This window comes from Panonychus citri, unplaced genomic scaffold (assembly GCF_014898815.1).
Source record: "Panonychus citri isolate SS breed McGregor unplaced genomic scaffold, ASM1489881v1 Contig00090, whole genome shotgun sequence".
Classification (NCBI taxonomy): domain Eukaryota; kingdom Metazoa; phylum Arthropoda; class Arachnida; order Trombidiformes; family Tetranychidae; genus Panonychus; species Panonychus citri.
The window spans coordinates 214,554-239,925 of NW_026515495.1; the positions used below are offsets into that span (position 1 = coordinate 214,554).

Sequence of the window (25,372 nt, forward strand, 5' to 3'; positions counted from 1 at the left end):
TAGTTGATTTAAATCTAGTCAGTGAGTGTGTTTGTTTGTTTGTAATCATTGATAATCAACTGAAGAGTAAAAATAATAATTGTTCATTCTGAGCTTTCAATGAAATAACCTTTTTATCAACAATTAACATCTAATTGTTGTTACTTCTGCTTTCATGTTTAAATTGTTGTTGTGTGTGTGTGTGTTTGCCCATGTTAATTATCGTGAAAGTGAATTTAAATTAATTCAAACTCCTTTTTCCTTAATCATCATCATCATCATCATCCCTCTGTCTTTATCATTTTTCCCTATCTCTTTATTTATCTGTACCAAACACCCCCCAAGGGCATCTAACCAAATCATCATCATCAACATCATTTTGAATGCTGCTGATGATGATGATGCTCTTTAATGACAAACCCTTGATTCTCATGTGAAAACATATCATTCATTTGATTAAATCATCTTGATGACAAAAAAATTAACAAAATGTAATCACATTGAGAAAACAATGTTTAGTAAAGTGAAAAATAATCATCACCATAAATAAGGAGCAGCAATGAAACAATTAACTATTGAAAAATTGTTCCTCCACCAGATGAAAGGTAAATTGTAATTAACAATTAGTATTACAAGGAAAAGAAAAACAAAACTTAAGCTGATTGCTAACCATTAATTATCACATTGTTACCGGTTAACAATTTAACTTTTCTTATTAATTTGTTGCTCGGTTTTGGCTCTTGTTGTTGTTGGTTCGTTATTGGTGTTGATTTTTTAGCAACTTTTAGGTTGGGTCAATTGTTGCGATTCAACTTATCATATGATATGATTAACTAATTGTTATTTGCTATCCACAGGGTGGTAAGATACCAGTTAGATGGACAGCACCAGAGGCTATTGCTTTCCGCAAGTTCACATCGTCCAGTGATGTTTGGTCATTCGGAATTGTTTGTTGGGAAGTTTTATCATATGGGGAGAGACCTTATTGGAATTGGTCAAATCAAGATGTAATCAAGGGCATTGAGAAAGGCTATCGACTGCCCCCTCCAATGGTAAGATAATTAATGATTTGTACTCATCAACAATTAACCTTTTTTTTCAATGACTTTATTTTTCTTACCTCAACAATTTAACCTAACATGATGATTGAGATTCTTTAACGATAACTTTAAATTGTTGTATTATTACATTTCTATTCATCTTGTTTATCATAATCTTGGAAATAACTTTTCTTATATTTTTTTTGGTTTTGTATCTTATTGAAAAGACTATCAGGTTACTCTTGACCAATGGTCTTCAGATTATTGATCTTCCAGATTATTACCTATTTTTTTATCGCGCATTTTGTTTTCTTTTGGATTATATTTTTTTTTGCTACTTCTTCTGTTATGTTTCAGAAATTTTATCATCATCAATCTGATCTTTTTCTCTTCATCTTCATCATCCTCATCTTTGTATTTCATTTCCCTTGCTAATAACAAGAAATTGAAATACACTTTTCATATGGATTTTTTTTTCTCTAAAAAATCAACTTGCTTCTTGTTATGAATTTGTTGCTTTACTTCATGACCTGTGGCTTTAAGACTCAGCAGGACAGGTAAAGTGAATGATTGAAAAAAGAAGCATCTTTCATCTTCCCTATCATCTTATTCATCATCATCATCATCATCATCGCTCTCTCTCTCTCTCTCTGCATGGTGTTTCCTTGCTAACTTATAAGAAGGTGATCTGAGAGAGATGAACTATTTTCTTAAGGCTACTTGAGCATCTTCATCATCTTCATCATTATCATCATCTTTCTTTATGATCTGTTACCAGGATTTTCTTCACTTTTTATATTTTTCTTTCTCATCATCTTTTTTTTTATCATCCTTGTAGTACTTTGGTAAACAACGATCAGAAATATGATGAGTATGATTATGATATAGCCGATATACTGGTTAAGATGCTTGATTCCCTTGTCACTTTCCTACTTCTCTTCTCTCTCTCTCTCTCTAACTCACCATAATCATCATCATCTCCTCATCATCGACATAAAAAAACCTTATCATCTGTACAAAATGTATCAAATGCTGTCAATCACTTTTACCTTTCCTCTTTGATCCATCATCCTTGTTTTTTCTCCATCTTCATCATCATCATTATTTCATGTTCCTTTCACTGATTGTCTGTTGATTCAACCAAAGGAGAAGAGAGAGAGAGAGAGATTTGTTAACACGTTGTTTTTAATCTTAAACATCATCCAATGTATATTAATACACTTTACAGGGTCACCTCACAGGTCAGGTAAAATTAAGACAAGTTTACACAGGTAAATAAAAAGAAAAGCGGATTTTCATGGATTATATTGTTTACCAAATCTCTGAAAAAAAGCTACACACTTGTCACCTTTATCTTCATCTTGATCGTGTTTATCATTTTAAATTACATTTCTCTCTCTCTCTCTCTCTAATCATTAAAAGTTAATCATCTATCTTATCAGCTTAGATTGTTGTTGAACCTTTAATTGTGATTATCGTTGGTTATTGTTCCCTATTTGTTGATGGATGCGGAAAATTTGTCCTCCATCGTTAGGGATCCATGATAAAGGTTAACATGTTTCTCCAAGATAAATAATCATCTTGATTGTTGTGGTTACACTGTTGATATTAATTTCCACCCTCCTCTTATATTCATCCTCATCCCTTATCATCATCATCCTCTCATTAAATTTGTCGGTTTCTTTAACTTTTTCTTGTTTACTTTTGATAATTAATTACTTTTACAACTGATGATTTTAATTACGATTCTCATCACTGATTACAAACAACAATTTACATTCAACTCGTTTTTATTTATTATAATCATTATCTTCATCGCAATTACAGTTTATTTTTGTCAGTAAATTAAGTTAATCATTTGAGTTGGTCATTGGCATTAGACAACATTTTAATCATTAACAATCAACAGCAGCATCAACAACAACAAGGTAATCTTATTGTTACAATTACTCCGATGTATATTTATCATATGGAAAGAGAAGAAAAAATTTTTTTTCCATTTGCAAATAATCAAATTTAAATTGTTTCCAATCGCCGATAACTATTATTATCATGTTATTGATGATTGGATTCTCATCATTAGATTGTTATTCCATGTTGTTAACTAAATTGCTTATCTGTTTGTTTGCTTTTCTGTGGCTTGTTTTTTATCCAACTTAGTCTATTTTCTTGGTGATATATTTGTTATCATCTTTTATAATGGTATCATTTTCATCCTCATCCTCATCTTCATCTCTCTCACTGTTGCCTGGAAGCGTTGAAAAAACATCTCACCTCTCTCTCTCTCTCTCTCTCTCTCTGTAGGCGTTAGATTTTATATTATTTAGGTATCATCTTCATCTTCATCATCATCATCTTTTTATCATCTCTGTCTCTTGGTTTTTTTATATCATAATCTATTATTGTATCAACTATGTAAACCAATATTTAGGTTGATTTGACAATTTGTTTTCTGTGTAAATAAATTGTCACCTCAATTTAGTGATTAGTATGAAGAAAATAATGTCATTGAAATGAGAGGTGACTGTTGATCCTTTGATATTTGTAATTTACTAATTGTTTAATTGTTTCTCTTTCTTTCTCTCTCTCTCTGTGATATTTAATTAGGATTGCCCTGAGGCTATTCATCAATTAATGTTGGATTGTTGGCAAAAAGATTGGGCTTTAAGACCAACTTTCCCACAGATCGTTAAAACTTTAGACAAATTAATTAAATGTCCTGATAGTTTACAGAAAATTGCACCAACAAGGTAATTGTTTTATAATAAATTAATTGTTTCATTTCAATCAAATTAATTGTGTCATTTTTTTTGTTGTTATTGTTGTTTTTCATTCATTTAGATATCAACCTTTGGATCCATTTAGTGATCCGCCGGTGATTCCTGATGTTATTCAATTTAAATCAATAGATGAATGGTTATCAAGTATTAAATTATCTCGTTACAGAGCTAATTTTGAATCGGCTGGATTAACTAATATCACTTCCGTCTTCCGGTTAATGCCTCAGGATCTCAGTCTATTAGGAATCACCGTTGTCTCTCATCAGAAAAAAATATTAACCAGTTTACAAAATTTACGAGCACAATCAAGCATTGGGACACCCGAAGGATTCTTGGTTTAATTACTAATGAAAGACTATAAATTTATTTAATTTAGACTAATTGGTTAATTGTAATCAATTAATTTCAATGATGATGATGATGATGATAATCATTTCTTGGCTTCCAGAACTTATTTTCCTGTGATTTCCTTGAAACTTTTTCCATGGCTTGGATTCAATTGATTTTCTGGTTCCATTGAAATTTGGAAACAACTTAATCAACTAATTGTTACAATCAACTGATTTTTTTCCAACTAATTGCTGGACTAATTCCAAGTGTTATCCATCATCTTGGCTGGACAATTAAGGAAATTGATTACACTGGAAATTCAATCGACAGTCAATTAATGTCTCTTTTTTCACCAAAGCCTTCCAATGATTTTTTTTACCTTCTAATTGTTACTAATCAATTTGATTTAATTTAGTCAACAATCAATGATAATTTGACAATATATCGATCAATTGTTAAACCTTAATTGCTTAGGTTTCAATTGATTATTCTGTAAAATCCTTTGCTAAAATACCTCAGGCTCAAATACGATAATTTACCTCTGGGATCGAGAGTTAATTGTGATGATAATTAACTTTGATTTTCAATGTTTATGATGACAATTAATTCAATTAATCTGAAATGCTCAAATCAATATCTTGGTGCTTCTCTATTAATCAGAGATAATTAACTTAAATTGTAAAAATGAACTTTTTTTCTTTACGTTTCTTGATTTGATTCCAAGTTGATTTGATTCAGTTTCATTTCTTGTAAATTAACTTTGAATTGTAATTTTAATTTTGTCTAATTCTGTTCAAATTGTTGTACCAATTGACAAGATGGTACAACATGATTAATGTTAATTGTAATCAATTAATCATTGAATAGGATTATAGAGAGACAAGAAAAGTTAATCTAATTGTGATTTTAAATTGAAACTGAAACAAAAACAAACCAATTATGCATTCAAAACTAAATTAACTAATTGTGTAAATAATATCAAACTCTTATAAATATTTATAATTGTAATTTAATAACTTGAAGCTAAAAAACAAATCAACAACAAGTTTGTAAAGGTTAACCAACAATCAACAGTTGATTAATTGTTAATCAACTTTGTTTTTGTCTCTTTTTTTTTGTTTTCAATTGAAAAAAAACTTTTGTAAATCTAATTGTAAATTAATCTTTAATTACTTACCCTAAATTTTAATAATCAAAGACATCACTAGTATATAATATACACACACGAATTGAATTCATCAGAGCAATATAATTAACAATTAACAATTGTTTCTCCAAACAATTAAAAATGACAAACAGATTGATGATAATCAACTCAATCAATTTGTATTGATTAAACTTTTTTTCTGATTCTTTTCGTTCAAACTAATTGCTTACCAATAACTATTCATATCAATGAGAAATCTTATATCTCATCACAACAATTAACTGATCAGTTGTAACAGTTAATTTGGAAAGAAAAAACTAAAATTGTCTTAACATCTAAACAATCAACTTAATCCATGATAAATTGTAAGCAATTAACTAAAACCTAAGTCATTGGAGAAACAGTCAAATGTATAAATAGTAAAAACTATTTAATAATAACAATAAAAAGAAACAATTTTTGATACAATTTTTGTTCAAGTTTAAAATTTTTCTATTCACATTAATTAGCTAATTATGAATGAGTGGACATTTCAAATTGAGATTTGTGACATTAATACTAATTGTTGACGCGAAAACCATGAAAAGATTTGCTCGTGTAAACTTGGAATCGAAGGAGACTCGAGAATCGAATGTAAAAAAAGTCGAGTGAAAGTTCAAGCGATTATGGAAATCGAGCTCTTTGTTAGGCCAATGTCTCCGATTGTTACAATTGCTTTGAATGTTTCGAAAGCGGAAAGTGGCTTTTGTACATCTTCTTGTGAGAACGACCAGTCTTGTCCCCTTGGTTTTGTCCGTGAATCGGATGAATGTAAAGCGGCTTGTCGATCTGATATCGAATGGCCATCCATTGGTGCCCGTGTGAATCGATGTTTGTTGATCGCCATCCGCTTTTGGTGCTTTAAAATGTATCGTAATTAATCATTCACTTTGGTGCAATTGTCCACTTCGGTTACTTGGTAATCCTCAATTAACGGATTGAATTTTTCTCTCATGCTGATTGTGATCAGTTTCCATTGAATTTAGTGGATATAATTTCAATCATTTAGATATCAACATTCGATCCATTAACTGACCCACCGGTGATTAACAACAAACAACAACGGTCCAACAATTAACTATCAAAATCCAAAATAATTTTCAACCAATTAACTAAAACCCAAGGAAAAACAATCACATGTATAAAAGTAAATCCTATTCAACTGTAACAGTAAAAAGAAACAATTTTTGAAACCATTTTTCCAATCGAAAATTTTTCTATTCACCTTAATAATTAGCTAATTGTCGATGAGAAAAGAAAATTTCTAATTTAATTGCTGCTCTTTTTTGAGTTCAATTCGAAAATTCAAAAAAGGCGCTCAAAAGATGCGAGCGAAAGAGTAACTAAGTCGTTGCCATGGTTACACTTGGAAGGAAACGGAAACTCCAAGGGTTCAGTTTTAAGAAAAAAGTTAATTTGATTATTAATTAATTAAGTGATAAATTAATTTAATTAAGTGTTGAATCTTGTAACAATCGATAGAGTAAAACTTGGTGCATCGAATGAGACCCTGGGTAAGTTTAAAGTTCGATTATAACTTAGAGTTTTTTACCTCTTAACTTTTTGCCACAAAACAACCACTCAGAATACATACACTCAGAATACAAACATTAAGAATACAAACACTCAGAACAATTAATTCTAACTACTTCTTCTTTCTCATTGACCTAATTAACAACAGGAAATTAATGATGACGGAAATATCGAGATTAATTAAGGAAATTGGAACAGCCATCACCTCCAATATTACTTACGAAAGTTTGGTTGAAAAGATGACGGAAAAAGGCCTGTGCGAGGCAGTTGTTAAAATTAATTGTCAATTACAAGACGAGAGTGAAGTTTCATCCTGGTCACTGGAGATATTGTCTCAGCCAATCAAATAATGAAGTTTTTTGGAGATAAAGTAAACCTAAGGAAAACCCCAAGGAGAACACCTCAGAAACAAAAGAATCAAGTACCTGCCAATCAACAAACACTCTCACAATTTATTGGAAAAAAGAGAACAAGTGCTTCTATTCTCAACACTCCAAATAAAAAGAAAAAAGTTGATCAGGTTGATCTTGTCAGCACAGGAAGTGATACTCCAGATGAAGTTAACTTGGATGTGGTTACTGACACAGAAGTTAATTTGGATGTTGTTACTGATACGGAAGTTGATGTCCAACAATCGGAGATAGAAGATATTAACTTTGATGTTAACGCCGTTGGAGTAACGATTGATGATTACCATCTAAGTAAAGCCAAGAGATCAAAGGTAATCTCGAAGAAATATAAAGAAGAAGAGGAAGTTCCTGAAGGCTGGTACAAGGTTGATCACCTTTCGCCCAAACCAATTGTACTCATTGAAAAAATCGAGAAGATAGATGAGATTGAGTTAATGTTGGAACATGTTAAAGGCATCCTTGAGGTTGAAGACTCAGATTTTGGAGAGATCGATGATATCACAACCACAAATAGATTTGTTAAAATCTCCTTCAAGAACACTCATAATAGGGATGTTTTCTGTCGTTATGCTGAGAAAAATCAGGAAGGTTGGAAAGTCACAGTTCCCACTCTGAGAAACCCTTGTTTAAGAATTGTGAATATTGACAGTTTAATTCATCTTAAAGATGAGGAAATCATTGAGAGAATTGTAAAGAAAAACAAATTAACTCTGAATGAGGAAACTATTATCAAAATCGTTCATAGGGCCAACAGGAAAAATGGAATGACCCTTATTCTTGAGGTTTCTCCGATTATTAGAGAAATTATATGCAGACGAAAGGGTAAACTAATGATAGGTTACAAAACTTTCCAAGTCTCAGATAATTTCGGGATTAAAATCTGTCATACTTGCTTATCGTATGGCCACAACAATTGTAATCAACAGATCTACTGTCGATACTGTAGTTTGGGTCACATTGGCAAATGTCAAATTAAGGGAAACAGAAAACTTTACAAATGTAAATCTTGTATGAGAAGTGGTCATCAATTTAATGACCCGACTTGTGAAGTTTTCCAAACCAAAATGTCTTATGAACTTCAGTACATAAATTATACATATGACTGGGTTATGGCTGCTAAGCTAGAATGATCATAATTGTATTTGTCTCCTCTTAATCATGTTAAATACAAATCTCTTACCCAATCTCTTTGTATCTTTGTAACAGACACTGAATGAACACAATTATTTTTGTGAAATAAAAACTTTTCATCTTCATTTCTTACAACTTAATTGTGCAAAAAATGAAGAAGCAACTTTAAACTTGATGTTATCAGATCCAGAGATAATTCTGGTTATCCAGGAAGCTAATCTAAAAGGATTAAGGACGATTGATGGAACTAAACTTATTGTTAATGGTCAAACAGTCTTGAGATTCCCGAAAACATTTAATCTTATTCATGTTGATGTCACAATGAGGAGTATTATTTATTGCATTGTTGAATTGGGAAATACTCGTTTCAACCTCTTCAATGTTTATTTGCATAAGAATAATAATAATATGAAGACGAATGCTCTCCTCCTGGTCAACCGGTTGGAAAAGATCTATGAGCCTCTAATTGTGATGGGCGACCTCAATTTCCAATCTTTGCTTTGGGCACCGAGAAAAATGATGAATTCTTCGCGCTCAGCATGGTTTGATATTCACATAAGACCCAGAATACCTCAATTAAAATCCGCTGTTTTACCTTTGGTCAAAATTTTACGAGAACTAGTACTGGTTGTCAATTAACCTCGGTTGATATATCGATGTAGTTCTGGGTAAGCATTGACTGTTGATGTTGAACTGTCGATCAGCAGAATACAGATCATCGAATGCTTAAATCTCTAGCCACGATTACTGTTCCAAAAAGGAAACCACACTTCAAACAGATTCATAAAATAAGACATTACAATGTTAAACTCACAAGTGCTGCGGTTAACCCTAAGGCCCAAATTGACTTGGTCGCTCGTAAAATACTTAATCTTCCTTATGAGAATGGTACGTGGGTTAGATCTCATCGACTGAGTAGGAGACTAACGAAGCTGATGAAACGGAGAGATTCTCGAAGCAAAAGGATAATCAAATATAAACTGGCCAAGTTTAATCCTCTCAAAATACTAGAAACGACCAAAGATCAGAATAAAAAATGGCAAATGATAAATTCAATCATTCTGAATCGAAGGAAAAAACCTCCGATTGAACAACTGATGAAAGGTAATTCTGCCTTAGCGGAACAGGTTCACCTCACTGTTCGACAATTTAAATTCTCGAGACTTAAAGTTAAAAATGAGCCAGTTTTAAATAATGAAGGGTGTTCACTGACTCCCAGGGAGTTGGAAAAGATTGAGAAATTTTCAACTTCAAGCTCTGGATGCGCTGATCTCTACAACATCAAGCAGTGGAAATTAATGATGAATAAGAATCGGGAACTTATCAGCTGTTTAATCAATCAAATGTTTATACAAAATTACATCCCTGAGTTCCTCAAAGTTTCAGGAGTCTCGATGCTTGTTAAGCCCGACAATGTATCTATAAGAATGATTAAGTTACAAAATCATATCTTGAAAATTGTGGATCGAATCATATCAGATAGACTCCAGGTTTATCTTCCTTGCCTGATTGATGCTCCTCAATTTGCTTATCAGGAAAAAGTGGGCAGACTAAATGCTGCTGCAGAACTGGAAAGACTAATTAATCATGATGATATCCTGGTCAAACTTGATTTGACCAAAGCCTTTGATAACATCGATATGGTATCAGTTTATGAAAAAGTCGAGCACATTATTGATGACAACACCTTCATGATGCTGAAAGCCTTTTGTGAAAATAGATGGTGTAAGATCAAATTCGAAAGGAGGACTTTTTACATGCCGGACAAAGGTACACCAGCGGGTTCAAGTTGTGGTCCTTTAACTTTTATTCTGGGAATTGATAATACCTTAGTTGAGATAAACTCAAAGCTCAGACTGGTCAGTTATGCAGATGACATCGTTCTGGTCTTACCCATCACGGAAATCAACGGACTTGCGGAAATACTTCAGTGGATCATGAATCTCTTCATGAAGAAAGGTTTAACCCTGAACATGAAGAAGACCATTATTCAAACAAGAAGCAACATTACGACGAGAAGCCTTAAGGACCTGCCGATTAAAGTGGAAACCGGAATGAATTTCTTGGGTTTTAGACTCAAGAATACAATTAATCACTTCTCACTTGAAGAAAATCTGAGTAAAGCTTTAGATTGCCTTAAGCCTAACATAACGATCATCCAGAAACTCAACATCAAACTACAAAGAGAGATTCTAAATGCCTTCATTGGTTCATCTTTAAGTAATATCACGGCGGATAATCTTATTACTGATGGTGGAAACTTATTTGACATGGAAAAACGGCTGATTCAAATGATTAACTTTACAAATGAATATTTTCAAGTTTTTACGGGAACGAAAGGTCTTGGTAAATGGTCGCAATATTACATTAAAGGAATAGTTAATCCGTGGCTTACACACCTGGAAACACTCATAATGAATCGTTTGGACGCAGGAGATAATCTACATCCTCTGGTTCGACTTTTTTCATTGGATCAGGTTCAAATTAAAAAGATGCTTCCGGATTTTGTAATGGAAAAGAAGAGGACGACAACTTTAGGAGATAATGTTATCGAATTAGTAAAAATTAGTGGGGGAAGGTTCGGTGCGACCCTGAACGATGAACTGGTTGCATTTGATGGCGAAAATTGTGCTAATATTCATCTAGCATTAATTAATGTTTTATTTAGTATTGTCTCTCAAGTAGGTTCAAACATTGTTACCACTTTTATCATTCCGAGTGAAATTTCAAGGGCCAATAGTTGGATGGAAGTTAAAAGAATTCTGGTACTTTATGAACACGATTGGAACTGGTGCGAAGGAGGCTCAGTCAGGAGAAATAGATACAGACCCGGACATCAATTAGAATTGTTACACTGGACGACGAGGAATATGCAGAGGAAAAAGGTGAAAATCGCCCTGACGAAGTTCTTCACTTTCATGATGCGGATGCAAAACTCTTATATTCTAAACCTTAACCCTTCACTTTGGAAATTACCTCACTACATTGGGATTAAGAGACTACTTTTTCTGATGAAAGGATGTATTTATGTTAAGGATAATTGTACGACAAGGGAACACAAACTTATTCATCTTCTTATTGAATGTAAAGCTCAGAAAACACCTCCGATTCCTAGAATTGATCTGAAAAGATTTCTACCTTCAGTAATAGATAAATTACAGTCTATTCTTTCATAAAAGGCGGCAAAAGCCTTTCCTGTAGGGTCGCTTTAGTGTTGCCCCTAGTTACCTCCGGAAACGGAAGGTTGCTCTGTATAAAACAGGTTCCATTGTGAATGAATAAACATCAAGTTTTTTGTCCTCCATTTTGTAATTTTGTTGATAAATTATTTTCCATTTGGTTAGTTGATTAATTGTATTTCCATTGTATTATTAGTATTATAAATATATATATATTTTTTTTTCTTCCTTTTTTCCCTTTGAAATAATAACCAAAAAACTAATCATCTTGAATCTTGTAAAAAATAAATATCATCAGACACTATGAAAGACTGTGACACTGAGTGTCCGAGGAAAAAGTTAAAATTATCAAATCTTGAATATGAACCTTCCTGTATATTGGAATATCTTGAACACAAGTATAAAACATTACGTGAAATGTGTGTAGACCACCTGTTAGAATTGTTCTACCTTGAACATCAAGGACCTTTTATGGACTATTATAGTTGGCGGAAAAAACCGTTTTCAGTTGACCTACTGCAATATCTTAATGAAAATATTCCTGGTAAGGATTTTGTCCAGTTACAGCCTCTCTCTCAGCCAGTTCCATCATCACTATCACAACCACATCAAGCAGTAACAGCTACCGCCGCTCCTATTGTACCAGTCACCGCGTCCATATCCATTTCTATCGCCTCAGAAAGTATCACCACAATAACAACATCAGTACCTACAATCACATCAATCTCATCGACCACCTCAATAACCACAACCACATCATCTACTAGTGTTAAAACTTCAACAATTCCTTCAAGTTCATCCTCACCAACTCCTAACCTTGTAGCAACACCTACTACCACCAATAAACAGCATTCCATCGCGTCCGTTTTTGATAACTTCATCGGTGAAGATGGCGCTTATCGAGCTAAACAAGAAGCCATTGTCATGAGTAGAATTGCCGAATTAAGAAAAGAAGGCCTCTGGTCAGCTAAAAGATTGCCAAAAGTACAAGATCCTCCAAGAGCCAAAGCACATTGGGATTATCTATTAGAGGAAATGGTCTGGTTGGCCACAGATTTTGCTCAAGAAAGAAAATGGAAAAAGACGGCAGCCAAAAAATGCGCTAGGATGGTAATGAAATATCATCAAGATAAATGTATGCAAGCAGAAAAGGCCGAAAAGGAAGAAATCTTGAGGCTGAGAAAAATAGCTGCAACCATATCCAAAGAAATTAGAACTTTCTGGTCAACAGTTGAAAAATTAGTGGAATATCGACAACAGACAAGACTCGAAGAGAAGAGAAAGAAAGCATTAGATTTACATTTGAATTTTATTGTCGATCAAACTGAAAAATACTCATCTTGGCTCGCTGATGGCTTATCTAAACCAATTATAAGTACAACATCAGGAGGTAGTGATAATGGTTCAACAATTGAATTAAATGCTAGCTCTAAATTAAGCAGCGTGTCTGGTGATCAGGAATTCGAGCCAAACACGTTAAATGAATCTGATGACGAAGAAACTATCGCCAAAGACGAAGAGGAATATGGGACGGAAGATAATAAGAAAGAATTGGATCTGCTTAAAAAAGAAAGTGATATGTTAATTGAAGATGTAATTAGCTCTCAGACTGATAATGTTCAACAAACGGAAATAATGACAAAGGAAAACGCTGATCAGACTAGTCGTGATGAAGATTTCAAATTAGAATCAGCTGAAGAAGAAGAAGAAGACGATGAAGAAACAATTGCTGAACAAGAGAAGCAAGAGAAAAATATCGATTATAGTGGTGAAATTAAGGAATTAGAAGATGAGGCCAACTTATCCATAGACGAATTAAGGAAAAAATATACAGATCTAGATGAAATCGTTCTCTCCGATGGCGAGGAAGGTTACGAAAGTACCGGAGAAAGTGACGATGAGACTAATGAAGATACTGAAAATGATGACGAAGCTTTAACAGGAGATGAATCTGAACCCGAAGAACTTGGTATGGAATCGTTACTTGATGGTGACTCAGAAAGTAAAGAGACTCCATTGATTGAAGTAAGTGTTTCTCTATTGATTGTATTCACTTTCTCTCCAAGGACTTTCTTTTTTGCCTCTTTAGTTTACATTACCTTCTCTCTCTCTAATGGCTCCGAATCCTTTAAACTTATCAAATTCCTCTTTCTCTACTGCTTGTATCTTCATGCAAGGTCATTTTCTTTGTAAACATTGATTCTAATTAATTTCTCACTCTCTCTCTCTCTTTTTTGCTATTTTCCTGTTTTTTTACCTTGATTAACTTTTAAAGGTCGTTTCTTCCGATGGCAAGAAAGTTGCGGCTGATCCAAACAAAGACATCAGTGATATTGCCGCTGGAGCTGAAAGTATTAAACCAAAAGGATTTACATTATCCACAGCGAATGTTGTTACCAAAGTTCCTTTTCTTCTTAAACATACACTCAGAGAGTATCAGCATATCGGTTTAGACTGGCTCGTAGCGATGTGTGATAAAAAATTAAATGGTATTTTAGCTGATGAAATGGGTCTTGGTAAAACGATTCAGACCATTTCCTTATTAGCTCATCTTGCCGTTGACAAGGGTATTTGGGGTCCTCATCTTATTGTTGTGCCAACAAGTGTAATGCTCAATTGGGAAATGGAGTTTAAAAAATGGTGTCCCGCCTTTAAGATACTTACTTATTATGGTAATCCGAAAGAAAGAAAATTGAAAAGACAGGTACATAATTAACTCAAATTAATTGATCTTTTTTGTTTATTAAACCTCGATTCGAGTCTTAGAGTCACTTTTTGGGAAAATTAATTCTCAAATGAGTGCTAAAGATTCTCGAAAATTGAAGCTCTCTTATGCGCTGGTTGCTTATCTTATATGTATTCTCGGTGATCAAATTCTGCAACAACTCATTTGTTTTTTTATTTGTTTCTTCAAAATTTTTTTCTCTCAGGGTTGGACTAAACCAAATAAGTTCCATGTTTGTATCACATCGTATAAACTTGTTATTCAAGATCATCAAGCCTTTAGGAGGAAAAAGTGGAAATATCTTATTCTCGATGAAGCTCAGCATATCAAAAACTTTAAATCTCTTAGATGGCAAATGCTTTTGAATTTTAATTCATCTCGTCGTCTACTTCTCACTGGAACTCCATTACAAAATAATCTCATGGAACTTTGGTCTCTTATGCATTTTCTGATGCCCAATGTATTCGCATCTCATAGAGATTTTAAAGATTGGTTCGTGAATCCTGTCACTGGTATGATTGAGGGTAATCATGAGTATAATGAAAATATAATTAGGAGATTGCACAAATTACTGAGACCATTTCTGTTGCGTCGTATCAAAGATGAAGTCGAAAAACAGTTACCAAAGAAGATAGAACATGTGATCAGTACTCGTCTTTCCAAGAGGCAAAGATATTTATATGAAGAATTTATGAGCCTTGCCAAGTAAGTTCCCTTTTAATCAATGTATCTTATCGTTATCCCAAAAGTTTACATTCACAATCTTATTGATGAGTAATAACTTTTAATAACTTTCGATAATTGTATTGAAGTAAATACGAGTCTAGAGTCACTCCTTTAGACTTATTATTCTAGAATGAGTGCTAAAGATCCTCGAAAAATAATGCTAATCTATGCGTTGGTTTTTATTAATATGTAAATTCCGATCACACGAGCGGCTACATTTTCTTTTCATTTCATTTCATCTCATCAAATATCTAATTGATTTTGTACTTTGATGATAAACTCGTGCTTTTTGAGTTTCTTATAAAAAGTCAATTCGGATTCTGGCTATAAATTATCAATCACAAAGTTTCTCATTTTAACCCTTTTTTCATCTTTTTTGTTTGTTTGTTTACAGAACCAAAGAAACTCTTGCCTCTGGTAATTTTCTGAGTGTGATAAATGTTTTGATGCAACTAAGAAAAGTATGCAATCATCCAAATCTGTTTGAACCGCGGCCAATTACCTCTCCGTTTTCCATGGAAGGGATCACTTACCATACTGCATCATTAGTTACTACACCTTTGGATTATGATCCATTTAGGAATGTCAATCTAGATTTTTTAAATTTAAGATTTGTCAATTATTCTGTTCCTCCGTCTTCACTTAGTGCAATAGCACAACATAGAATAAGTGAATACCAAGCATCTCATAGATTAATTGAAGAAATCGATTCAGCTCCTCCCCCACCACCCAGAATTCCCAAAGCAAAGCTACAGCTTCGCATCAACGTTAAAACAAATACATCTGCCATCCCATCTCCATCAATACAACTTCAGAAAGGTTTTCAAATTCAATCAAAAACATTACCCTCTGTACAGATTAGATCTTTTAATAATATTCCATTGATTGTTGGCTCTGGTCAAACTCAGACGGCTCAATCAAATTCAATCCAAGGACCTAGGTTATTTTTATTATCCGCTCCAAATAATTCAGCTTTTACTCCTTTAAAAACCAGTACAACAATAGGTAACTCAGGTGTCATTGTCACTGACAATAATTCCTCAGTATTGGGTGGGACTCCTGGAAGTATTGTAAAAAAATTGACATTGACTAAATCTCTTCCACCCGTCCAGTCAAGTGTTTTAACTAATCAACGGGTTAAAATACCCATTGGAAAGTTGTTACAAACATCATCAGGACAACATATTCTGGTTAATCCTGTACAATCTTCACTGGTTAATCAGTCTACGCCTATTGTTTTCCCCGGTAATGTAAATATTTCACAAAGTTTAACTCAATCAAGAGTCAGTCTTGCTGAAAAGCAATCAAATAGTAAGTTTCCAATCTTTATTTTATTTTAGTTCTTTTTTTCTTCTTCTCACTATCGAGACAACCAAATTGGGTTTTTCCTTTCTTTTGGGTTAAATACAACAACGTCTCGTAAATTATTTAAAGATTTACAATCCACTTAGGCGCACTAACTTATTGCACACTAGGCCAGCTTACCTATCAAACATAACTAATGTATTTTAATTATTTGCATTTCAGGTGATATTCCAAGTGAGAAGAATGATAATTCACCCTCAGAAAGCCATACCAAGATCTTGGACGAAAGGAGATACGTTGAAAGAAGAGAAAAGCTTCGTCGAATATCGAGGATAAACGCACGTCGATGTTCATCAACGGCACTTTATGCTCCAGATCTTATTCAAATGTCCACCGTCTCAAGTCATCCAAGTCAAATCTGTGTGGAATCCAGATTAGGAAACTCTATCTACAACAATGGTCAAGGATACTTTCATTGTATTCATAATCAACTTCGTGACCGTCGACCAAGAGATTTTTTTTATTACTCTGATTGTTTAACAACCATTTTAAAGACTCCCGAAGACCTTACCAATGATCTCAATGATGTTCTCAAAAGATATGTTTTCCTTGTGCCACGAGTTTCATCCCCTCAAATTCAATTGCATGTTTCTCATCCAACACCTTGGAAAACACAATCCGAATCAAATATGATTGAAGATCTACGAATAGGATTATCTTCTAAATGTGATTTACTTCATCCAATAATATCAAATTTTAGAACACAATTTCCTGAATTACGATTAATTCAATATGATTGTGGTAAACTACAAAAACTGGATGAACTTTTATACGAATTAAAACAAGGCGGTCATCGCGTATTAATATTCACCCAAATGTCTCGAATGTTGGATATTTTTGAACAATTTCTTAACTATCATGGTCATACTTATCTCAGATTGGATGGCTCAACAAAGATTGAGCAGCGTCAAGCACTCATGGAAAGGTTCAATGCCGATAAACGAATATTCTGTTTCATTTTGTCCACTCGCTCGGGTGGAATCGGTGTTAACTTAACCGGAGCTGATACTGTGATATTTTATGATAGTGATTGGAACCCAACTATGGACGCTCAAGCTCAAGATAGATGTCATCGAATCGGACAAACAAGAGATGTTCATATTTACAGGTTAGATTTTCCTATTTCTCTTTAAAATGTTGACATTTAATTAATGTTTATTAATCTTTCTTTTTTATTCGCACAGATTGATAAGTGAGAAAACTGTTGAAGAAAATATCCTTAAAAAAGCAAAACAAAAGCGTCTCCTTGGAGATGTTGCGATCGAAGGGGGTAATTTCACTACAGCGTTTTTCAAGAAGGATACACTTCATGACTTGTTCGGTGATGTGGACACTGGTGCCAAGAAAATGGAAAGTGAAAAAGCGCCAGAAACAACAATTTCTAGTGAAGAGAGAAAGACTCCAGTTCCTGAAGAAAGTAACAAAGTTCTTGTTGAATTGGAACAAGCATTGGGAACAGCTGAAGAAGACAATGACGTTGCTGCTGCTAAAACAGCTCGAGCTGAAGCAGCGGCAGAATATGCTGAATTTGATGAATCTATTCCACTTGATATTGATGGTGAAAAGGGTGAAGAAAAATCACCAGTAGAAGATGAACTTGATAAAATCATTGAACAGGTATTTAGAAAAGATTATCTCATATCTCTCATATACCCTTTTTAGTTAACTTTTTTTTCCTAATTATCTGTCCAATTTATCCCGATACTTAGCTTACTCCTATTGAACGTTATGCTATGCAATTCTTGGAATCAATTCAAGAGCCTTTCACAACAGAACAGCTTAAGCAAGCTGAGGTAAGAATATGGTTACAATTGAATAGTCAGAATGGTACAGGTTTCGTTGTTTACGCTAATTTAAAACTTTGTCTCTTTGTTTTCAGGAGGAAATTGAAGCTTCTAAAAAAGAATGGGAACTTGGACATCTCAAATCTTTAAAAGAAGAGGAAGAAAGAGCTACCAACGGAAGTGATAGTGACCAAGATGATATCTTAGCCATGTCGAGAGAAGAAGCTTGTCAGGTTAATAATCGTAGCCATAAAAGCCGATCCTCCTCTAAATCCACAAAGAATACTGATCAGACGGGTGGGGCTACAGTTACACCAAAAACAGTTTCTGCTGGAGTGACAACTCGTAAATCTAGAAACAAGTTGAATAGCAGTTCAGTTGAAACAAAATCAGCTGTAACTGAAACTCCTAAAATGAATACAAGACCTAGCAATCGTTCTCGCCGGTTCACTTTAAGCCCTACCTTAATATCTCCACCTTCTGAGCAGAGATGCGTGCAATCTCCTCGTAAATCTCGACCCTCTAGATCTCCTAGAACAGCCTCCTTATCTTCATCCACATCTCCAGTGACTGAATCATCATGTCGCTCAAATGTTAATTCTAAAAATGATGCAACTCCAATTAATGAAACTGGATGTCGAACTCGACGTTCAACTAGTTTTTTGAACAAAAATGGAACATCAGTTTCTCATTCACCCAATGATTCCTCTAGTAGTCCCATCTCATCCCCAACTAAGAGTAAAGCCTATGCTACTCGAAGGTCGAATGAGAGATAGCATTTGCGAATTTAGCTTGATTCGAATTCTTTTTTTTCTCTCTAAATCAAATTTCCTGTGATACTTCATCTCAAATCCTATTTGCCACTCAATCTAATTGTTAATTAACTTGTTTGTCCACCACTGTTGCTTTGATGACTGATCTCTCTCTCTCTCTCTCACTCTCATTCTCTCTCTCTATCTCCTTCTCACCTTTGTAAATTGACAATGATTAGAAAAAATATTTTACTTTCTTCTAATCTTCTAATAATTTTATCGCTCACTTTCTTAGTTTGTGATCTCCTCACAGATTCTCACTTTCCAATTGATTGCATTTATTTGCTATCATAAATTGAAAATGATTTTATATAGTTATTGTTGACGTTTCACAATGTTATCAATCTATTAATTGCGTATTAATAGAAAATTAAGGTCTACAAATAGTTGAATGGTTATATCGTCTTTCTCTTTTGCATGTCTCTCTCTTTTCCTTGTCGAGCTTAATTTTTTTCTCTTTCTTATAATTGGAATCACCTTAAAGTCACGGAGAAGATTAGGAATTGTTCTATTCTATTCTAAAAATCCCATTGAAGAGGCTTAAAAGGAAGTTAGAGTCAGATACGACGGAGAAACACGCAATTGTTTTTGTTTTCTGATTCTCATTTCTTTTGGTATTTTCACCACCAAGAACTGCTCTGTTTTTGTGAATCACTTTCATCAACTCTCTCATAGTCATCAGTCTTTCAACTAAACCTGAATGATTATGACTAAATAAGAAAAGCACATTTCTTTTTTTTTCGTAACTGTGTTTTCCTTATGCTAATACTGATGGCTTATCAATAAGACTTTTTTTCTCATTTGTCCAATCAAAACACATTACCTTTTAATGAGAAAAAAAAACGAGGACAGATTCACTTATTTGTCATCAAATTCTCTTCTAAACAAAACTATAATAACTGTGTCAAGCTTGATTGTTTAAGTTTCGATTAAGAAAAGAGGAAACCAACTAGTTGCTGAGAAGCTCAGATGATAAAAGCGAGAATTTAAAAAAGTTAAATAAGGTACTTGCAACAATTAATTTAAACAGCTCTTGGTTTGTCTGATCCCTTTTGCACCATTTTGAAACTCATTTCTTTTGGTTGTTCAAATTTCGATTTTTATTTTTCGTTTTATTTTTCGAGATCATTTATTTAAACTAAAACTTAGACAAATTCAAATAATTTTCAGCTTTACAATTATTTATTCTGCTGATTTTATCCAATGAGCTTAACCCATTGATTGTTTTTTTTAATTATCTCAATTCAGTTTAATTGAGTTTCTCTAGAAGCAAATATTTATGATGAGAGTTAGTGCCATCTTATTAGAATTTGTAAAAAATTATCTTCAATTACAAACCAGAGGAAATGTTCTTGTTAAGCAAAAATACCAAAGGAAATGGGATGCATTTGGGATGACCAACCCTGTTCCATACTAAGTCAAGGTATTCATTGAATCTAATCTTTTTCTTTTATTTCTTTTCTTTTATCAATCTTGACTTTATTTTAGGTTTACATCTCATACAGTTCAACTGGAATGGAGCAAATGCCTGTTTGGACTCCACCAACACCACCACAAGACTCAAATGATCTTTACATTGACTATTCTTTGGCATTCACTTACGAAACTTCGGTTATGCCTGAATCTCAAGTCCCCCCTGTTTATGTTGCCAAAGAAAACAAACGTTTGAAATTAGATCATAGAGTCATTGCTCGTAATAAACAACACAAGTTACGCAAAGATGAAGTTATCAATATTCCTAGATCATTATTTGATAATACAATTCCAGCTTTGCTTAAACTTCGTCGTGAGCTTCGTCTACAAAAATTGAAAGGTCTATTTACCGGTGGTCCTGATGTTCATCGTTTAACAAAAACACTCATCTCCATTGGAGCCAATGGTAATCTACCTCAACCACCAACTCTCACTCAACAAGCAGCAAATAGTAAACAGCCTCAAGTTTACCTTCAAGGTCTTCAATATGAAAGTCAAATCCATTGGAACATTAATGAAGATTGGGCCATTCTACGTGTTATTCAATTCCATCAAGAGTTATGCCTTAATCTATTAGTTCTTACTCCAGGCCATATTCCTAATTGGGATCTAGTTTCTGATGCTGTTAATTCTGAAGCTTTCAATTTTAGATCCCCTAAACTTTGTCGTCATCACTATGAAAGTGTTGTTCTACAGCGTGAAGAGGGTAAACTATTACATGATCCTTCCCCCAAGAAAAGTAAAAAACTGCAAAAAGCTGCCGTTGCTGCAGCGGCCGCAGCAGCAACGGCAGCAGCCGCTTTGGCTGCCACACCAAATACAACAAATTCCCCTGTCCCTTCAGGGCAAGCAACTTCTACTCTACCTAAACCTAGTCAAGGCAGGCCAATGCGAACAAGTCACATTTTCCTACAAGATAAAAATCATTCATTTACACAATTCTGCAACTCCCGATTTGAAACCATCAAGCAGATAGCAAATAAAAAGCAGCCAACAGTGAAATTATTTTTAAATGCAACTGGTAAGAATCCCAAACATATTGCAATGCTGGGTGAATATGGTATTAATTATGATCAGCCGATGACTCCTATGCAAATAGCTCTGAATAGAGCAGAAAGATTGGATAAAGAGAAAGCTAAAACTAGACAGCAGCAAATTACTGAACAACAATTATTATCGTAAGTTAATTTTGTTTTATTTTCATTCATCACTGTTAAAAGATATTAGGAATTTAACTTTTCTATTTTTTTTATTACGTGTCTCTATTTAAACAGAGAAGCACAGAAACAAATTGTTCGGCAGAAACAACAACAACAGCAGCAACAATTACAAAGACAAGTGTCTGTCAATCAACTTGCTCAGCAAGGAGGAGGAGGTGGTGGAGGTATTGTTGCTCAGAGACCTACAATGAGTCAACCAGCAACTCAAATTTTTACGTAAGCTCATCTAAATCTCTCTCTCTCTCTCTCTCTCTCTCTAACCTGTGTAATTATTTTCTCTTCTTTGCTCACCATAATTATTTTCTTGTTTTTTCTCTTTCTTCTATTCAGTGATAAACAAGCTCAATCTGTTCATCAGCAACCAACACCCCAACCAACTTTACCATCTACTTCACAATTGCAAACACAAATACTGAGTCACGTTCAACCGCAAGCACAAGCATCAGCATCAGCATCAGCATCAGTAGCACCATCAACATCAGCATTAGCACCAACAGCACCAGCACAACCTCAAGTACAAGCACAAACTTCACAAGCGATTCAAATACCTCAACAATCTCAAGGGCAAATTATTCAATTAAAGCAACAGCCCCCACTCAAAACCGTTTATCACGGACCATCGATAACGTTACAACCCTCTCAACAACAACAATTTCAACAAGCTCTTCATCAAGCTAAAGTAACTACATTTAGTCAATATTCTGGTAACAAAGCACCCAATACCCAATTTGTCATGACTAATTTTGGAACGGCAAATAATCCTCAAATTACCAAAGCTCTTAATCATCTTGTTGGTCTTGGCCAATCTTCTCAATCAAATGCATCCTTGGGTCAAATGGGCACAGTTCTACCTCAAGCTACTCGAATAACCGCTTCAACAAGCAGTGGTGGTACAGTTCACATACCAATTGCCGCTGTTCAAGGTATTGTTTCAGGGGCTCAAACTCCAACAGTTTCGGTATTATCTTCTCAACCAAGCGGAGCAGTTCTTTCAGTTACAGCCTTGCCACAGAATCAAAATCAGAAAATTTTAGCTGCTACAATAATTCCTTCTAATAGCCCTCAAGTGGCGGGCACGAATATCACTCAGAGTCAATTGCAGCAAGTTTTCAAGAGCCAGTTGCTTCTTAGGCAGCAACAGCAAAAACAACAACAGCAACAACAGCAGCAGCAACAAGCTTCTCAGCAACAGCAACAGCAACAGGCTTTGCTACTACAATCTCAACAGGCCTCTCAGCAGCAACAGCAACAACAACAACAACTGCAACAACAGCAACTCCAGCAATTACATCAACAACAACAACAACAACAGCAGCAGCAACAACAACAACAAATTACCCCACAACAACAAGCAATGAATGTCGCAATCCCCCAGGACACTGTTCCAAATCCATCCAAAAGATTAGCCAACACGCTGGATCAAAGTAATTCACTGATAAAATAGTTGGTTAATTATTGAAACAATGGTAACAAGTAAACACTGAATTCAATTATAACAAATTGAAATGAATGAGAAAAAAAATCAAGACAAAAAAACAAAACAAAATCAACTAACAAACACAAGCTCTTAAGGCGCAATCTGAAAAAAATAATAACAATCAAATTTACCAACTACTAAATTAGAGCAGATCGAGAGTCCAGTTGATTGTTATCTTTTGATTGTTGCTAACTATTATTGTAATAAAATGATTAATAAAATCGTGAAATCGTGTATATGATCTATTGCTATTACATAATTTATTTGACATTGAATAAACATGATTTACTAATTGTTGAAAAGAGTAAGACAAAGAGAGTGGGATAAACCCATTAAATAGCATTGACTTTTCATCTTCCACCTCCTCCACCTCCACCTCCCACCTTCAACTATTAACCAAGAGTTTGGGATAATTTTTATTTATAAGAAAGTCCAAACTGTTAATCTAGTATCAGTTATCAACTTGATCTAATAACGATAACAACTAATCAACAATTAACTAAGTGAGGTAAAAGTTTTGGATCAAAGTTTTTCTCGATTGATCCAAAAAAAAGTTTTCCATTTGTGATTAAGTTTCTATCGCCGAGTTTTTTAAATTAACTTAGCTTCCAACTGTTAACCATCGATCTCGCCAATCATGGCCTGGATCAATCAGTCACTAATTAGTTGCGTATTAAAAACAACCCTTGCTGTTAATTTGTTATTAACTTTGATGACTGGAAATGTTGGTTCATTGGATACAAGTGAAAATGAAATAATAACCAGTGAATCAGCTGATCTTCATGTAGCCGAATCGATTCCAGATAAAGCTTATTCATCCGGTTCAATGGACGAGGGACACCACGAGTCTGGTGGTAAATTACATTACCAATCCCACCACGGGGAGAAGGCGGCAGGCCATGGACATTCAGATAATTTCCGTGAAGCGGGTCACCTAAAGAAAGGGAAGGGCGGTCATCGCTACCATGACGCTGGTTCTCACCATAAGGAAGCGGGTTCCTCGGTGGGTCATGTAGACTCTAAGGCCCATAAAGAGCATAAGAAAGTTTTAAAACACAGTTGGGATCGTGGCGGTGGATTCGTTAAAAAGTGGCACTGGGACAAAGGTAATCACCTTGAGAAGGAGCATTCTGATGCCTCAAAGAAACACTTAGCCCATAAGAAGCATCATCATCACCAAGAAGCCGGAAAACACAGTAAAGGTAAAAAAGCTGATCATCAACACCACAAAGAGGTAAGAGCTTAATTATAATCGGCTTACAACAATTGAGATAAAATAATTTGACTGATTTGATTTTTATTTTTCCCTTGGCTTTAGGCTCATAAAAAGGAGCATCATAAGGCTGCTCATGGTCAAGAGAAAAAGTTACAAAGTGGACAATTCAAGGAATCGGCTCACCATGAGAAAGATTCAAAGAGAAAACATAAACATGAAGCCGATGAAGGGCGTAAATGGAGTGGCTGGGGAGGTGGAAGCGGCGGTGGAGGAGGAGGTTGGGACTCTTGGGATGGACCAGGATACTCTGGTTGGTCATCGTCACCAATGTATGGTAAACATGGTTCAGGATGGTCAGGGATTCGGAAATATTTGAAGCCTACTTTCGATGGACTCAATGAATATGCCGGCGGTGGATTGGACACTTTTGCCTCCTCCACTCAATATCGAGTTTCCAAAGATAAACCCGCTTCGCCGCCTCTTCTCGTCGAAGCTCAAACCAACAAACCCACCAAATCAACTTTAATTCAAACAATTTACCCAAAGAACTGGAAATACGAGCACATCTTTGGAAGTGGATTGAATTTCCTGCTTCCTCGGTCTGAGTATTGATGATTAGTTAATTGTGATTAAGGAAAACAACAAAATTTCTGTATAAATTTGCCATAGAAAATGTTTCCTAATTTTCCCAATTGAACATAATATTTAAAATTAAACCTTAATCAGGTTTACAATTGAAATTCACAATTATCCCGATTAACTCATGAGTTAGACTATCGTCCTCATTTTAATCATCATTTAATTGTATCAAAGTTAATTGTTACTTCCCATTTAAATTGTATTATCAAAAAAAAGTTTATTATTTTCACTTTAACTTTTATATGTTGAATAAATTGTAATCAAATCAAATTGATTAAACTAATATTTATCTTTTGATTACGACTTGTTGATCATCATTCAACAAATCAAACCAATTAACTTTGAAGATGCTTGATTATAAAGTCAA

At 34.3% G+C, this 25,372-nt stretch overlaps 4 protein-coding genes across 4 annotated transcripts in view; all 4 read left to right on the forward strand.

The window, feature by feature from the left end:
- The window catches only part of LOC128387429 (ephrin type-B receptor 1-B-like), a 44,229-nt gene extending 38,749 nt beyond the window's left edge, over positions 1 to 5,480 (forward strand). The window contains exons 13-15 of the mRNA XM_053346626.1: positions 837 to 1,031; positions 3,627 to 3,769; positions 3,861 to 5,480. Of these exons, the coding sequence (XP_053202601.1) occupies positions 837 to 1,031; positions 3,627 to 3,769; positions 3,861 to 4,140 (618 nt within the window). The 3' untranslated portion in view covers positions 4,141 to 5,480. The remainder of the gene's footprint in view (positions 1 to 836; positions 1,032 to 3,626; positions 3,770 to 3,860) is intronic.
- A 997-nt stretch (positions 5,481 to 6,477) lies between these two features.
- Positions 6,478 to 8,489, forward strand: LOC128387444 (uncharacterized). The gene is made up of 2 exons (XM_053346644.1): positions 6,478 to 6,829; positions 6,997 to 8,489. The coding sequence occupies exon 2, from the start codon at positions 7,198 to 7,200 to the stop codon at positions 8,386 to 8,388; it is 1,191 nt and encodes a 396-aa protein (XP_053202619.1). The 5' UTR covers positions 6,478 to 6,829; positions 6,997 to 7,197; the 3' UTR covers positions 8,389 to 8,489.
- A 3,240-nt stretch (positions 8,490 to 11,729) lies between these two features.
- Positions 11,730 to 23,391, forward strand: LOC128387422 (helicase domino-like). The gene is made up of 11 exons (XM_053346615.1): positions 11,730 to 13,593; positions 13,844 to 14,272; positions 14,499 to 14,998; positions 15,414 to 16,330; positions 16,547 to 17,492; positions 17,569 to 18,001; positions 18,094 to 18,177; positions 18,264 to 18,401; positions 20,469 to 21,631; positions 21,728 to 21,889; positions 22,004 to 23,391. Exons 1-11 carry the CDS (start codon positions 11,872 to 11,874, stop codon positions 23,115 to 23,117), a joined length of 7,608 nt encoding a protein of 2,535 aa, XP_053202590.1. The 5' UTR covers positions 11,730 to 11,871; the 3' UTR covers positions 23,118 to 23,391.
- A 135-nt stretch (positions 23,392 to 23,526) lies between these two features.
- LOC128387445 (hornerin-like) lies at positions 23,527 to 25,106 on the forward strand. The gene is made up of 2 exons (XM_053346646.1): positions 23,527 to 24,384; positions 24,469 to 25,106. The coding sequence occupies exons 1-2, from the start codon at positions 23,788 to 23,790 to the stop codon at positions 24,976 to 24,978; spliced, it is 1,107 nt and encodes a 368-aa protein (XP_053202621.1). The 5' UTR covers positions 23,527 to 23,787; the 3' UTR covers positions 24,979 to 25,106.
- Positions 25,107 to 25,372: the final 266 nt, after the last annotated feature.

Excerpts from the sequence above, each read along its gene's own strand:
- LOC128387444 (XM_053346644.1), top strand. The coding sequence starts at position 7,198 with ATGAAGTTTTTTGGAGATAAAGTAAACCTAAGGAAAACCCCAAGGAGA.
- LOC128387422 (XM_053346615.1), top strand. The coding sequence starts at position 11,872 with ATGAAAGACTGTGACACTGAGTGTCCGAGGAAAAAGTTAAAATTATCA. Across the intron at positions 17,493-17,568 it reads AGAGATGTTCATATTTACAG|ATTGATAAGTGAGAAAACTG; the intron begins GTTAGATTTTCC and ends TTATTCGCACAG. Across the intron at positions 18,178-18,263 it reads AACAGCTTAAGCAAGCTGAG|GAGGAAATTGAAGCTTCTAA; the intron begins GTAAGAATATGG and ends CTTTGTTTTCAG.
- LOC128387445 (XM_053346646.1), top strand. The coding sequence starts at position 23,788 with ATGGCCTGGATCAATCAGTCACTAATTAGTTGCGTATTAAAAACAACC. Across the intron at positions 24,385-24,468 it reads ATCATCAACACCACAAAGAG|GCTCATAAAAAGGAGCATCA; the intron begins GTAAGAGCTTAA and ends CCTTGGCTTTAG.